General features: G+C 39.0%; 1 protein-coding gene across 2 annotated transcripts; it reads left to right on the plus strand.

The window, feature by feature from the left end:
* The first annotated feature begins 1777 nt into the window (after positions 1–1777).
* GRSF1 (G-rich RNA sequence binding factor 1) lies at positions 1778–15007 on the plus strand. 2 transcript variants are annotated; one of them, XM_042984403.1, is made up of 10 exons: positions 1778–2198; positions 4666–4822; positions 5836–5991; positions 6349–6492; positions 7182–7317; positions 9476–9657; positions 10855–10976; positions 12145–12280; positions 12890–12965; positions 13887–15007. In XM_042984403.1, exons 1-9 carry the CDS (start codon positions 1845–1847, stop codon positions 12937–12939), a joined length of 1437 nt encoding a protein of 478 aa, XP_042840337.1. In that variant the 5' UTR covers positions 1778–1844; the 3' UTR covers positions 12940–12965; positions 13887–15007. The 2 variants fall into 2 exon arrangements, with proteins under 2 accessions (XP_042840337.1, XP_007086988.1); XM_007086926.3 differs by lacking the exon at positions 1778–2198 and adding an exon at positions 2391–2491.
* The last annotated feature ends 1515 nt before the right edge of the window (positions 15008–16522 follow it).

Consider the following 16522-nt stretch of genomic DNA (forward strand, 5'->3'; position numbering starts at 1 on the left):
AGCACAGACTTGCCACTGAACTCACAAAGTGTGAGATCACGACTGGAGCCCACATCAAGAGTCAGATGCCCAGTCAGCTGCCCAGGTGCCCCTAAAATAATATTTAATACAACTTTTAAACCCTGGCGTTCCAGGGGTCCTGGGTTCCAGAGTAGCTCAGTTGATTGAACATCCAGCATTTGGTTCTGGCTCAGGTCATGATCTCACGGTTTGTGAGGTTGAACCCCGGATTAGGCTCTGCGTCGACAGTGTGGAGCTGGCTTGGGATTCTCTCTTTCCCCTATCTCTCTGCCCCTTGCCCGTGCTCTCTCTCTCTCAAAATAAACAAACTTAAAAAAATAAAAATAAAAACCTGGTGTTCCGTAAGTCATTAGTGTCCATTTACAAAACTTATTGTTCTCTTTATATTATCTAGACATATATAAATCTAACCATCACTTTGATATTTGGTCTGTAAGCCTATTATTATATCCCTGACTGCATAGGGCATAGCATCATGCCCAGAACACAAAAAACACTTAATGATTATCAGATAAATGAATAATTTTTAAAAATTAGTTTCTATTCTCCCTTATGTTCTATTTTAATAGTGTTAAATATTGGGTGTTACTCCTGATTATAATCTGCAAAATTTCATTCTATGCATTGAGATTGCTAATCCATTCAGATTTGTGTATTATGGAGGATGGCTTCAGCTATTAACAAAATGAAGGCAAGAGTAAATATGGGCAGAATCCCTAACATGTTCACGGACTGTGAATTCAGATGAATACTGAAAGGGTGATTGACATGATCCTTGGGGTTTGCTTTAAAATATTCCAGCAAAAAAAAAAAATTGGGCGTGGTGGTGATAGATAAAACAAGAGTGAAAAGTGTTGATAATTTCTGAAATTCTGCCATTTTATTATACTTTGAGATTTTCTTGAATAAACAGTTTTAAATCTTTCAGATTTTCCTTTTTTTTTTTTTTTTTTTAACTCTCAGAACTCCCTTTTGCTTAATAATCTGTAATGGATCCTGGACTCTGGAGGAGGAAAACTTCACAACCAGTCCTTTTGCAAACCTCTGCCTGTCCACCTGTGAACACACTAACTTATTACAGGAGGCTTTATTTTTGCTATATACATTATCAGCAGATAAGTATCTATACACTTCCTTTTGAAAAGAAAGTTGTGGGGGGCACCTGAGTGGACTTCTGCTCAAATCAAGATCTCAGGGTTTGTGGGTTTGAGCTCAAGTCGGGCTCTGCTCTGACTGTGCGGAGACTGCTTGGGATTCTCTTTCCCGCTCTCTGCCCCTCCCCTGCTCTCTCTCTTTCTCAAACTAAATAAATAAATAAACTTTAAAAAAAACAAAGAAAGTTGGCCTTTGGCACAGATCTCAAATTTAGGGGGTACTAAACCTCCTCCGATATTATACCAACCTCTTTATAACCCGAGTAGCACAATTCCTCCCAGAAGCGGCCCTGTTGCCCCTCACGTCACGCATTTGGGGGACGGTGCTGGGGCGTCGCCAAGCTGGCGTTCCACGACTCGGCCTTCCCCAGAGCAAGAAGGCCTTCGCCTCGCCTCGTCCACTTCGGGCCTCAGTTTCCATCGAAGGAAAGAACAACCGGGCGGTCGGACCCAGGCCCCGTGGCCCCTCCCGACCCTCCGGTAGCCCCGCCCCGAGGGCGGAGACCGGGCGGAGCAGCGCGTTCTCCTCCGCCTCCTCCCGACTCGTTGCTGCCCCGGGTGCCGGCGGCGCATGTGCCTGGCACCCCCTCCCCGGCCCTGGATTCCACTCCCCCTCCGCTCGCGCTGCAGCCGCAGCCGCCTCCAGGCCCCGCGCCGCCTCCGGAGTCCATGGCCGGGACGCGCTGGGTGCTCGGGGCGCTGCTCCGGGGCTGCGGCTGCAACTGCAGCAGCTGTCGGCGCACCGGCGCCGCCTGCCTGCCCTTCTACTCGGCCGCCGGCTCCTTCCCCTCGGGCGTATCGGGCCGTCGCCGCCTGCTGCTGCTGCTCGGGGCGGCCGCGGCCGCCGCCTCTCACACGCGGGGCCTCCAGACCGGGCCTGCGCCCGCCGGGAGGCTGGCGGGGCCACCCCCCGCGGCCGCCTCCGCCGCCGCCGCGGCCGCGGCCTCTTACCCGGCCCTGCGTGCCCCTCTGCTGCCGCAGTCGCTGGCGGCGGCCGCGGGCCCGGCGCGGAGCTACAGCCAGGTAGGTGGGCGCAGCGAGGGGCCGCGCGCGGGACCCTTTCCCGGCCGCGCGCACGCGCTCCCGCGCCCCTCCGCGTGCGCCTCTCGTGCACGCCCGGGGATCCGCGGCACGCGCCGCGCACCCTCCCCCCCTTACCCCCGCCCGCCCAGTCCTCCTATTGGGCCCCAGAACAAGGGACGCTCTCCCAGGCCTCGGGTTTTCTCCTTGTTTTGTTCTCTCGAGTCTCTGGTCGGTTGGGCAGTGTAAGTGTGGCTAGGGGTGAATGTTGAGGCCTTGTTTCCCGCCGGCCCATGGTAGGTTTTGTGAGGCTGTTGATGCCCCCACCCCGCATCCCTGTCGCTCTCCGCCCGCTGGTGGTGAAGTTGGGAGGCTGGACCCGCGGAGGGTTGGGAGTTTCCGTGCAGTCAGAGCACTAGGCCTAGGCGGCCCTGGTGCGCCTCGCAGCCTGCTGATGGGGAGGTTCACGCACAGAGTTACGTGGGCTGGGTTCGTGGGGAAGGAGCCTCGTCGCCAGCGCTCCCCTCTCCCTCGTGTCCCTGGGGAAAGGCGGGCTGCCCCAGTTTACTGAAGGTCACCTCTGCACTTCACCTCCTCTAGCCGAAGGTCCTTTGGGACCATGGGTCGCCGCCGACGGGAGGACGGTGTGGAGACTGAAATATTGGGGGAGGGGACCTGGAAGAGGGGACGCTTAGGGGTAAAGCCAAGACTTGGGGACCCAGGAGGGAGGCTACAGTGTTTTCTTTTTTAAAGTCAGTGTGTGTCCTTTAAGAACTCGGATTGCAAATATTTTGTGCCTTGTAGGAAGCTTTCTTTTCTGCTTGTTAACGTGGCGTCTGGGAAATATCAGCACACGTTTTGACTACCCACTCCTGATACCTTGGATCATATTTATCTAATTCAGTTTGTGCTTCTCCTTGAACTTAAGGGAAACTGGGAGGCTAATCAGCATGGCTTCTGTCTGCCAGTGGCTGAGCTAATGGATTTGAATCCTGGCCCAGTACTTTGTGCTGCCCTTTTCGTAAAAGCTTGTGATGCTTGTGGAATTCTGGGAAAATGGGGAATGTTGCCTTTATTAAAAAACACAAACTATCTCTAATAAGCCTTTGCCAGCTGGCTACTCTCTTGATTATTTTTCTGTGAAATTGACTATAGTATCTGTTGAGCCTCTACTAGTGTTGTTACACACTGTGCTTACATTTATCATTGACTTCTTAAAATTCTATGTAAGTCTTCATGAAAATGAGGAGAACATACAGAGGAGTGAAGTATCTCCTTAGCCCGATAGCGTGCAAGTCACTTGTCTTAAAACCTGAGTTGTCTTTCCACATTGATAATTGTGCTTGTTGCATTTTTATTAAGTATGTAAGAGACTTCTGCTAGAGGTTTACATTTATCATTACTTCTTGCAGTTAGACGTAAGTCTTAATGTAAACGTGGGATGGTCCAAAGGAATCTCTTTCCTTAGGCCAGTAGAGTGCAAGTCTTAAAATTTCAGTTGTCGTTCCTGGTTATGGTTGTAGGGCTTATTGGAATCTTATTAAATTCCAGCTTTTGCTTAGTATTGTAAAATAGAGTTCTTTGGGTATGTCTCAGGTTTCTGTCACCTTATACTACTACTGTCACCTTTTATGATCTTTCCCTTATTCAGTTGGTCGTATTTGCCATTTGACAGATTAATCTTTACACGCCTCCTGCTGTCTTGTTTTACCCAGTCCTGTCTTTTATTAACTCCCCTTTGCCTACCAGGTTAAGGGAACACATTGAGCTTGACACTCAGGTGCCTCTGCTATATGGTACCAAGTTCCTTTTGCCAGCTCATCTTCTTTGGCTCCTAATTGTCCCTTGCAGTTTAGCCAAATGGGATTATTGCAGGTTTGCAAATGGACTGTTGTTCATGCTGCTTCTTTCCCTCACCTCTCAAACTGGAATGCCCTATCTTTTATATATGGCTGTCAAAATTCTGTCCTTTCAAGGCCCATCGTATATTATGTCTTGATTCTTCTGTTAATGCTCTGTTTTGAATTCCTCTAATAATCTTATATCTTAATTACAGCACTTAAAGCATCTTGTCTTGTAATGCTTGTCTTAGTTTAGATGGTAAGCTTTTTGAGATGAGGGCCTAACATGGCACATGGTGAGTAGGAGGCACTTGTATTTGTCAGATTGAAGGGACTCTTCTTGTCCTCCCTTAACTAAAATACTATTGTTATTGGGGCTGATGAATTTAAAAACAAGCCCTGAATAAAATTTATGTCCTGCCAAATCACTGGGATATACCTGCATGTTGCTTTAGAGTATACAATTTAAGCCAAAATAGGATGGGTTAGATTGGGGAAGTTTATTTCTTGCCTCTGAAATAGTAACTGTCTCCTAAGAATAACATTCGGAGTGTTAGTTTGCAGGAATAAACAATTTCTAAGTAGGTTGTCAGAGAAGTATTTTTACATTTTTCCATTTTTCTTGGAAGGAGTCCAAAACGACCTACCTGGAAGACCTTCCACCTCTCCCTGAGTATGAATTGGCTTCGTCCAAGTTAGGAGAAGAAGTGGATGATGTTTATCTCATTCGAGCTCAAGGATTGCCGTGGTCGTGCACTATAGAAGATGTGGTTAACTTTTTCTCAGGTATATTGTATGTATGTTTGAAATATGTAATTTTGTCTGAGTTTTTACTCAGACAGGGAGTCTCACAAAACCCAAGTTAAGCTATGCTATAGACATCTTATTTGATATTTGGGAATTGTCTAGTTCTGACTGGTTTCATATCATACCAAGTAACACCATGTGTACCATTTGTGGCATATGCCAGGTTTAAAGACTTTAAATGCAACTAAAAAATGTGGTGTTCAAACTACATGGTAGAAACCAGTTTTCTCTGAAGTTCAAAAAGCAAAACCTGTTAGCTCTTTATATGTAACACATACATTTAGAATACAGGATCACTTCGTGTCAAGCGATATAATTTCCTTAATAACATTTTTGGAATGTTTACATATCTACAGTTAGTTTTTAAGTTCTGTATCTGACTGTGATTTTTAATATTCCTCTTAAAAGACCTTTAGAAGATGCCACCTTAAATGTTATAAAATCATATAATAATATATTGTGTACTTTCATGTGCATAACATTGAGTGGGTCAAGTATTTTATGAAGCCAGTTACATCTTCAACTAGTTGCCATTATAAGTATGCAGTATGGGGATCTTTTCCTTGGTAATGAAAAGGGGGCACAATCAATTATGGTAACAACATTATTCTTATAGCATTTTAGAGTTCTTATAGTTACGATTGTAACAAAAGAAAACACTTCTATATAAATCTAATCATATTTTAATTTTTTAAGTGATTTGAAACTGATTGTAGAAGCATTGGGAACTGTGTTGAGCTTGTTTGCTGTTGTAATGATCAGGAGATTATAAACTTATATGTTAAGGTTTGCTGTCCTTTTCAAGTGGAACATCTTCCAGACATCCACCTTATTAGCATTCGGACGCCTTCAGTGATGGGGGTTTCTGTAAGGAATATGATAGGCATTTTGGTTCATGCTTTGTTTTGTTGTTGGAAGATTGCATTCTAGTGACATTTATAATTGAAGTAAAAGTTTGATTTCTGGTTTTGATTTTACTCACATACTTTCAGACTGCAGAATTCGCAATGGTGAGAATGGAATACACTTCCTCTTAAATAGAGATGGGAAACGAAGGGGTGATGCCTTAATTGAAATGGAGTCAGAGCAGGATGTGCAAAAAGCCTTAGAAAAGCATCGCATGTACATGGGACAGCGGTATGTGGAAGGTACGTGAAGTCACGTTCTGGCTTTTTGCGATCAGTACGTTAGCCTGTACTGTCTAAGGCAGTTCATTTGATCCTTAGCAATAATGAAGTAGTTAGATGTTAGGAATATACCCTTTTGTAGGCTGTGAAAATGAAGCACAGAGATAATCTCAGTTTCTTATTTATAAAATGAGGATGTTGACCAAGTTTGCCTCACAAGATGGGATGTTTAAGTCATAGCTGGCACACAGTAAATAGTCAATAAATATCATTTGTTATTTTAAAATTCTTGGATAACCCAACAAGTGTGATTTTTTTTTTAATGTCTTCTTCTTCTGTTATGTAAATTTGCGTACTTTTTGTGCTTTTACATTGCAGTTTATGAGATAAACAATGAAGATGTGGACGCCTTAATGAAGAGCCTGCAGGTCAAATCTTCACCTGCGGTAAATGATGGTGTGGTTCGTTTGAGAGGACTTCCTTATAGTTGCAATGAAAAAGACATTGTAGACTTCTTTGCAGGTGCTTTTCAGTTATATCATGTTTATGAATTATATCATGTTTATATCAGTATATCAGTTACATTATGTTCATGCCTTGTTTTTTCCTCCTGTTGTTTCCTTTTATATCTTAGATGAACCTTTTCTCCTAGGTAACTGCATTCAGTTATATTTGGTTCTTTAGGGGAGAACTCTTCACTCAGATTACCAATATTTATAGATTATAGAAATGTTTTGACCTATCATGCTGATCTTTGGTGGATGCCACATTTCAAAATTTTTTCATGTAGGTTTATTTTACTATTGACAAAGGTAATCTCTCATAAGAGTGGCTGTATTTGTCTAAGACAGTAACAATTTATATGGTTTAAAAGCATTATCATCTAATTTTAGCTCTAAAAAATGTACCAATATTAGTCATGTTAGTGTAAATTCTTATTTCTCCTACAACACAATTAATGGCAAAAAAAGAGAGGAGAGATTGTGTGTTTTAGATGGACTGCATGGATTCTAAACATTCTGGAAATACAGATGTGTAGGTGTAGCTGGATAATAATTTTCATGTATTCAGCTTAGAGACTAGCAAAATATACCTAAAATTTTAATAATAAAATTCAAAAAAATTAATAGTATGTGAATGAATGTGTTATATTCTAAGGATAGAAAAGACTCCTGTTAGCATTAATTTGTAATAATTTTTTGGTGTCCTAGGACTGAATATAGTAGACATCACCTTTGTCATGGACTACAGAGGGAGAAGAAAAACAGGAGAAGCCTATGTGCAGTTTGAAGAACCAGAAATGGCCAACCAAGCCCTCTTGAAACACAGGGAAGAAATTGGTAACCGGTAAGTGAAGCAGATTCTAATAATGTGGAAGTATCATACATTGGGTCATTTTATGAATGCGCTGTGATAGAACTGTAAAATTATCTAAACACAGCAGAGAGAATAGCATGATGACATACAAATGCCTGACACTTAGGATTAACAAATTATTAACATTTATTATATCTGTTTTTTTCAGTAGGCATCTTTAAAAAGCATTTTCTTACCTTATGTGATCCAAGTATTATCACATCTAACAAAATTAGCAGTAATTTATTTACTAATGCCAGTCCATAATCACTTTCCTAATTGTACCAAAAATGTCTGAGTTGGTGTTTTTTTTTTTTTTTTTTTTGGTGCCGGAATCTAGACATGGTTCACAAGGTGCATTTTGATTGTTATGTCTTCAGTTCTCTAAAACTAGGGCAAGTTCCCTTCTCCTTTATTTTTTTTTTTTTATTCTCTTCCCCTTTTTAAATGCAACTAACTTGAACTAACTTGAATAAACTGAATCAGTCGTCCTGTACAGTGTCTCATGTTTTATATTGATCTTATTGCTTCTTCATTGTGTCACTAGTTTCTTTGTATCCTCTCTTATTTCTTGAAAACTGGAAGTTAAAGCTAAAGTCTTGATTCTTGATTCAGGTTAACATTTTGATATGGACACAATATTAGGTGTTTCTGTATACTGCATATTATATCACATTAGAATGCATATGATGGATGGGTTCATTTGTGTCAAATTTGGAAGAGTACTCAAAAGTGTCAAATTTTAGATTGCTGTTTTACTGCTTTCTGGCTGTTTTATTTGGCTGCTTTGAAGTTTAAAAAAAAAAGAAAAGCCATTTTAAAGTTGTTTATTTCAGGATCTTTGTATAGAATTGATTCAAAGGTCTTTATTAAATTTTTAGATAGAAATATGTATGCAAAAAGTACCCTCTCCCCCCATTTTCTTTCAGTAGTCTTTATGTTTTCTTGTATGTCTTAGGACAAATACATCAATGTTTTTATGTGGTAATGTTATGGCAGTGTATAAATCTCTTCAATAAATTAAGAAGTGGTGCCTATCTAATAGTTATGGATCTGTAAATACAAATGATTTTTGCAATTCAATCTTGATAACTTAATTTGGAAAAGCAGTCTTGAGGAAAAAAAAAACACACACAAAAACAAGCTGGTTCCAGAAGCTTGGATTTAATAGATAATCCCACTGCCAAGTAGATAGCAAGTTAGAATTGACATTTAGTTCATGAATCCTCATTGACATCTTGGTGTCGTTCTGGGGGAAGTTAACTCCTCATATACTGTGAATTTTTTAAAAAATACATTTATTTTGAGAGAGAGAGTGTGATTGGAAGAGGGGCCGAGAGAGAATCCTAGGCAGGCTCCACGGTCAGCACAGAGCCCAGCACAGGGCTCGATCACATGACCATGAGATCATGACCTGAGCCAAAAATCAAGAGTTGGACACTTAACCAGCTGAGTTACCCAGGTGCCCCTGATTTTTAATATCTTATACAGATACCATTAATTTTCACAGAATTGACTTGTGAGGCTTCAAGAGATTGATAACCAACTATAAAAAAACAAAACCTTTCTTACCAGATTATTTTCATACACACAATTAATCTTTGCATAGTTGTCCTCATGAAGCAAGACAGAATAGAAAATACTGTTAAAGGGTGCCTGGGTGGCTCAGTTGGTTAAGTGTCTGACTTCAGCTTAGGTTATGATCTCAGGATTCGTGAGTTCAAGCCCTGCATCAGGCTCTGTGCTGACACCTCAGAGCCTGGAGCCTACTGCAGATGCTGTGCGTTCCTCTTTCTATACCTCCCCCACTCGTGCTCTGTCTCTCTCTCTCAAAAATAAACATTAAAAATATAAAAACTAGGTAAACATTAAAATTTTTTTTTAAAAAAGAAAGAAAATGCTGTTAAAATGTATATGAAGAAAGCTGTTATCTTGGGCAGGGATGTGAGAAAGATTGAATCAGTGACCTGTTCTGTTGAGAGTAGTTTTCATGGGCTAATATCTATATCTTATCTTACTTTTCCTCCATCACTTGTGTTTCATAACACCTTTGTGTTGGAAATATTATATATGTATGTTTTATTTTAAACGACTTCAGTCTAAAGTTACTTTGCATTGCTTGTGCCTGTTTACTTTTGCTTTGACATAGATATATAGAGATATTTCCAAGCAGAAGAAATGAAGTCCGAACACATGTTGGTTCTCATAAGGGAAAGAAAATGACATCTCCTACTGCTAAGTATATAACTGAGCCAGAAATGGTCTTTGAAGAACATGAAGTAAATGAGGATATTCGACCCATGACAGCTTTCGAAAGTGAGAAGGAAATAGGTAAGGACCTGCATCCTGTTGAGATTTAATGAATCTGTCTTGTGATACTAAAATATTTTTTATGAACATGTTGTATGAAATGATTAGATTATAGGACCAAGGAATTGAGTTGAAGATTTATTGGTCTTTGAGTGTAGTATGTACTTTGAATATGTGCAGCAGGGCTTAATTATTTCATAGTTTTTTTTATTTAATCGTTTTTGTAGATTCTGTATAAAAAGCTGGGTGGCACAAATATAAAAGGAAGTAAAATGTCAACATTTACAGGTGAGGGGTGCCTGGATGACTCAGTCAGTTAAGTGTCTTACTCTTGGTTTTGGTTCAGGTCATGATCTCATGGTTTGTCAGTTCAAGCCCTGTGTTGGGCTCTGCGCTGGTAGCGTGGAGCCTGCTTGAGACAGAGTCTCCCCCCGCCCCTCCCCTGTTCGTGCTCTCTGAAAATAAATAAATTTAAATAAACAAAGATGAGAAAAGATGTGGGTAGAGAGCAGAAATGTTGACTGAATTAAAGAGTTTTGTTTGCCTCTGTATTTAATTATTACTCTGATTCCTGACCACTAAGCAACACTGAAGTTTGATAAATCCTTTTTAAACTGGTGCTATGGGATTATCCCATTACCATATTTATTCTTTTTTAAGTGGCTATAACCCCCCAAATTTCTGTTGCCTCTATTTCTTCACTCATAATCATTTTTCTTCTCTTTGTTCTTATAGAAAAATCTGTAGTTTGTAATCTGGTATTAGTTTGAGGCACTAAATCTTTGCACTAAATCTTCATGGGGGTTCAGGTGATATTTGTTAGGTGTCACACATTTCAGATTATTTTTGCTTTTAAAATTAAAGCCCTTCCTGGGGCTCCTGGGTGACTCAGTCAGTTAAGCGTCCAACTTCAGCTCAGGTCATGATCTCGTGGTTCCAGAGTTGTAGACTCTTTGCTCTCAGCACAGAGCCTGTTTCAGATCCTCTGTCCCTCTCTCTCTCTGCCCCTCTCTCTCTCTGCCCCTCCCTGCTTGTGTGTGCTCTCTCTCTGTCTCTCTCTCTCTCTCAAAAAATAAAAAATAGTTAAAAAAATAAAGCCCTTTCTTACTGGTTCAAGAAGAATTGAATAATTGGACATAAAGATATGCCTAATTATAACCTGTTAATAACCCTTGAAGCCTTTATGTTCCTGATAGTGCTTTTTGTTCCACTTCCCAGATTTGCCTAAGGAGATGTCCGAAAAGCTTCCAGAGGCTGTTGATTTTGGAACCCCATCTTCACTACATTTTGTCCACATGAGAGGATTGCCTTTCCAAGCTAATGCTCAAGACATTATAAACGTGTGTGGCAGTAAGATACCCAATCTCAATAGGTTTGAACAAAAGTTCTAAAATTGAACTTATATTAATTTGGGAAAGATAGAGAAGAAAATACCATATTTCTGAACTATCTTTGGACAGTAAGATGGCATCTCCATTGTTGTAGAGGCTGAGAAGTGTAGATTTTATTAAGGTCAAATGTATAATGATAAAGAGGATTTTACAGATACAAAATAATGTGGTATATGTTTAGTATTCTAATTAAGAAAGTTTGAAAAAAACAAAACACCAAAAGAGATAAACACAGACAAAAAAACAAAATAGGAAAGTGTGGGTTTTCTCCAAAATGGTTCAGCTTATTCATTTTTGAGTTTAGAAACAGACTCAGAGGGAATTTGTCACAAGGCAGTTATATACTAAACAAGAATCTAGTGTTCCTGTGCTTAGAACCATGTAGGCTTCTTCGTCAGGATTCTCTAATTCTTGGAGAAAAGGAATTTTAAAAAACTCTTATAATAGATAGTATATGAAAACAAAAGGAAGCAATAGCCATATTGACTTCATGAACTTGAGGACATATACGTAAGGTAGATTCCAGCCTAGACTCTTCAGTTAGTGGTGGGGCCTCAAAATTGTCTTCATTATTTTAAAAAAACCCAATAGGAGTCATATCTTTAACCAGACGGAAGTTGCACAATCTCATTAAAGTATTACATTCGTGTTGCTTTGGTTTGAAATGATAACCACACTCAGTGTGGTAGTGGTTTATGTAGTGCTGGTAAAAAACCTGATTCACAGGTACATGTCTGATGAAAATATGGTAAAAACGACTTATTAAGAAATGAAGTATATTTGATGGATGCTGTTTAGAAACAGGGAAGGATAAATTAGGAGTAATAAAAATAGTCCTTGTTGGCATAAAAAAGTTTGAGTATTCTTTGTGTAGTGTACTTATAGTTTACGTTTTCAGTGAACAAATATTTGAAATGTAACCTTGAGTTCCAAAAGGATCAGAAAAGCCAGAAGAGATGGTAGATGTGTAACTACATTGTTGCCTAAGGAGATTTCCTAAAAACAAATTTATTGAGCGTATGAATCAGAGTCTGAAAGAAAAAAATGCAGAACCGTAAGACTTCTAGAAATTGGGCCTCCTACCATTATGTTCCTTTTGGCTTCTTTTGTTATTTAGTTTTTTGCTCCACTGAAGCCTGTTAGGATCACCATGGAATACAGTTCCAATGGGAAGGCCACTGGAGAAGCCGATGTGCACTTCGATACCCATGAGGATGCTGTTGCAGCTATGCTCAAGGATCGGTCCCATGTTCGTAAGTGCTGCTCATGGTTTCCATTGTCATTTTGGATGTCTGTCTTTGCTTACAAATGCCTTTCTGTGTTTTGAGTTTACCTAGACTTTTTACTTGGGTAAACTTGCTCTGTTAATACTACTAAATTAAATGTAAAAAGGGCAAAACACTATATTGTAATGAAAAGCATTTGTTTGCTAATTCTGCATATTTCTATACAGAGTTAGGTAGGGTTTTTTTTGCTTGTTTTTTAGATTTTGTTTTTGTTTTTAATTAGGAAAAGTAATGGACAAAGGGTTTGAGTTGCTGTCTTGAACTATGAGAAAATGGCTGCAGTATTGTTTCTCCCTTTTTAAAAGCTTTATTTTTTTTGATTTTGATTTTATTTTTTGAAGTTTATTTTGAGAGTGAAAGCACGAGTTGGGGAGGGGCAGAGAGAGAGAGAGAGAGAGAGAGAGTGTGAGTCAAGCAGGCTCCATACTGTCAGCATGGAGCCTTACAGGGGACTGGAACCCATGAACCCCTGAGTTCATGACCCCTCAGCCAAAGTCAGACGCTTAACCGACTAAGCCACCCAGGCACCCCTTCCTCTTCAGTTTCTTAAAATGAATCTTTTTTTGTCATTCTCAGACCATAGGTATATTGAATTGTTCCTGAATTCATGTCCAAAGGGAAAATAAGACTTCCAGGGACTCCAGATAATAAGGTAAATTTAAAAGGTACAATTGTGGGAATTATTTTCAGTTGATAAATTAAGCATTAACTCATTTATAATATGGTGGAAACCATTTTTTTTTTTTTTTAATGATCAAACTAATCATGATGTTGAGCATCACAAAGAATCTTTTGGCATCATTCCCAATATTCATGAATCTATGTGCCTAAAATTAATTTTTACCTTTAATACCTATTAATTATATCACACTGAAAATGTGCTTACGTTAGTTTTTCTTCCTATAAAATTTAAACATATTTTCTCAGTTTCTAAGATATTAAGACGTTTAAAATGATTCTTCTGAAATCGGGGTGTACATTGTTACGTTCACTTAATGTAACACTGTCTCTTTTCCTAAAAAAGTGTTATGAAAATGGTTGTCCTAGGAAGTACATGATTTCATAGTTAACCTATGACAAATCTAAATGTTTTGATGTCCCCTCCCTTGACTAAATGTTATGTGGTATCTTTTATTTCCCCCTAAAATCTTTTAATGTATTATAATCATTATTTTGTGTATAGTGGTACATTTGAGACTGTTAACTAGAATGATTTCTTGGAAATACATGGAGCATTTCTTTACTATAGTTGTCATAGGCTATTTTTGAATATTAAGTCCCACAATCTTGTGATGTTAGATATTAGTTAAATCCATGTTAAATGTATTTTGTGCTTAATTGTGAAGATCTACTGTCTTCATACCAGGCTGTAAACACTAATGCCTAATAATTGTCCTTAACTTAATGGATTTGTCACCAAATGGACTTGCACTAAACCAGAAAGAAAAGAATTGATCATTTTAAATGGTCTGGGAATGGGTATGATATGGCAACACTTTTTTTTTTTTTTTTTTTTTTGGGCAACACTTTTTCATTGTGCATAAATGTCCAACATTTTTCATTTTATTTTCAGGATGAAACAGGAAGCATTTCATTTGCACATCTTTCCTGGACGTGGAGTATAAAGTTCCGGTTTTGTAGCAGCAACTGCTAGAGAAAGGATTTGGGGGTTTTGGGTTAATTGCTTATAAGACAAATTACATAGTGGACTATTTAGAAAAGAAAAGGAAAGTTTCAGTTTGGAATTATGAAATAAACCACAAATTTAAATTTTTGTTTAATCTTCAGGATCTGATTTAAAAATCTGGTTTTTATTTTATACGATTAAACACTTTGTTTTCATAGAAGTTATGTTACCCAGTGTAAAGACTACATATTTTTTTTCAGCACTGTCCTTGAAAATATTCCTCCCATTTTGCAGATGATCTGTTTGAGGTTTTGTCTTTCTGCCTATGAATTAAGAGCTCTGATTGTAAAACTTCTCTGGAATGAAATGCTGATTTATTTTAACCAAATACTCACCAAAGCAAGGAAAGGTTTCAGACCTTCAAACCATTATGGTTTGGCAGAGTAGTTTTAATTTTAGGTGTATTAGATTACTTAGGTAGGGGTAGAAATTTAAAAGAAAGAATCAAAACAAAAAATAAGTACCACAGGTTAGTGAGTGTAAATGACAACAATTTGGCAGTTTTAGGTCTTTAGAAATGTTTTGCCTTTCTACGCCTTGTGCTAAAGGCATTTGACATTGGTGCCTGTAATACTAAAGGAGAGAATTCTAGCCTCAACTTAAAAGTTCACTGAACACCCACCCCCAGCGTTTTTTGATTTTGGGTAAATCATAAGGTGTGTGTTAGTCTCAAAACTGTGAAGTGACATGTCAGAGAACAGTCCTGACTGGTAAGGACATTAATGGCTTCACTTGAATTTAAACCAGCTCCCTAGAGGAAAAAAATGTGTCTCCTCATTTGCTTTTTCAGTGGGATAGCATATCCCATATTTTAGAACAAGTAGGGGTGCCTTGCTTAAATAAAAATAGCATTTAATGTATAATTGTGTGAAGGGTTTATGGATAAAGCTGTACTTCTGTCACGTTGTGACAGTACCTTCTGCTTAATATTAAACAGCTTGTTATTTAAATATTGGATCAAAATGGCTGGCTTCAAAATGTAGTCGTTAATAAACTAACTTTCTGTGCACCTGTGTAGGAGAATCAAAGTCCTGTATACTTTCTTTGCCTTGTTCCTGTTCTCAGGGTGACGACTGCCACATAGTTACCAGGAGATACAATTCTAGTTCTTAAAATTGAATTAGCCCAGATTTCTGAGAGGTGATATCTGGAAGAGAGATGACGCCTTCTCTCACCTAATACATAACCATATTTGATTACCAGCTAAGATATGAAATCACTGTACTGTAAGTAGTCAATAAATGAAGGCTTGTTTCAGGCTGCAGATTACCTAAGAGTATTTATTTTGGAGTGTGTGTATCAACCAAATATATTTTTGTTACATCAAGTCCTGGTATAGTGTAAGAAGACGTTGTTAATTTTCATTTGTGTTTTTATCATATGAGCTTGAAGTAACCATCTTAACATCTTCAGTATTACTACTTAAATAGAAATGTGTTTTCATATATGGTTGAGTGTATCAAGCTATCAGAACTGGTGTCTATAGCAGAGTGATCTATTAGAATATGATCTTTTCTCTCTGTTTAGCAGTAGGTATCTAATTTGCCATGAAAAAAATCTGTAGGAACTGTTGGGATTGGGGTTGGTGAGAAATTCATTTGCAAATATTTTAAAGCCAATGAATTTTCATTTGCACATCTCTAGGAAAAGAATGAGAGCAAAGCTTATGTGGTGGGTAAGCATGAAGGGGTGTATCTTACCACACTAATGACTGAGTACTGCGTACAAAAGGTGGCCGTTCTTGGGAAGTCATTTTATAAATTCAGACACTTTACTCCTTCCTTGAATAGGTGATAGCTTGTAATTTAGGCTAGTAAACGAATGATTGCTGAGACGGCAAATGTAGTTACTGGAAGGGGAAGAAAAGCACATAATAGATCAAGAGTAATCTTTTATTCCATCCAATCAAAAGACATATTTCTCTCTCCTGAACTTTGACAAGACTGGATTGTGTATTATTATTAGCTATTGAAAGAAGTAATGACAGTGAATTTCGCCCTTCTGCTTGGGTCCTTTTGTGTCTTTATAATCTCTTTTGTGGTAAAGCTATAAAAATAGCAGGTTTGGATATGGCCAGGTTACCCATCCGCTTTAGATAGCTACTAGAATTGCAGGAGGGAACTCTGTGTAGACACCAGGAGGAGATGGCTAAAGATCATGATCTGATTGATATACCTGCTGATATGAGAGAATGAAGCAGTGTCCCAAAGTGTTTGTCCTTCTGCCTGGTCGAATAAGGCTTCTGCCAGGTAGGAAAGGAGACTGTCCACTGTGGACTGGAAGTCTCTGCGGTGTAGGGAGGAGGAAGCAGGAGAAGGCCACTTACAGCCACATGCCCTTTTGAGGCAATGGCCTTGCTCATTATTAATCAACATGCCCTATTGGCATCCTCTGCCATAAACAGTCCCTTAGCAGATTCTCACTTGGAGAGGTTTTTTTTTGAGTTACATCCTATTCACTAACATTCCATTGTTCTAAGAGTTTCCCCTAAATTATGTGAAAAGGTTCACATTCGATTGGCA

The sequence above is a fragment of the Panthera tigris genome, chromosome B1, assembly GCF_018350195.1.
Source record: "Panthera tigris isolate Pti1 chromosome B1, P.tigris_Pti1_mat1.1, whole genome shotgun sequence".
Classification (NCBI taxonomy): domain Eukaryota; kingdom Metazoa; phylum Chordata; class Mammalia; order Carnivora; family Felidae; genus Panthera; species Panthera tigris.

Coding starts and splice junctions, on each gene's coding strand:
- GRSF1 (XM_042984403.1), top strand. CDS start 1,845: ATGGCCGGGACGCGCTGGGTGCTCGGGGCGCTGCTCCGGGGCTGCGGC. Junction 2,199..4,665: donor CGGCGCGGAGCTACAGCCAG/GTAGGTGGGCGC, acceptor TTTTCTTGGAAG/GAGTCCAAAACGACCTACCT. Junction 5,992..6,348: donor GGGACAGCGGTATGTGGAAG/GTACGTGAAGTC, acceptor TTTACATTGCAG/TTTATGAGATAAACAATGAA.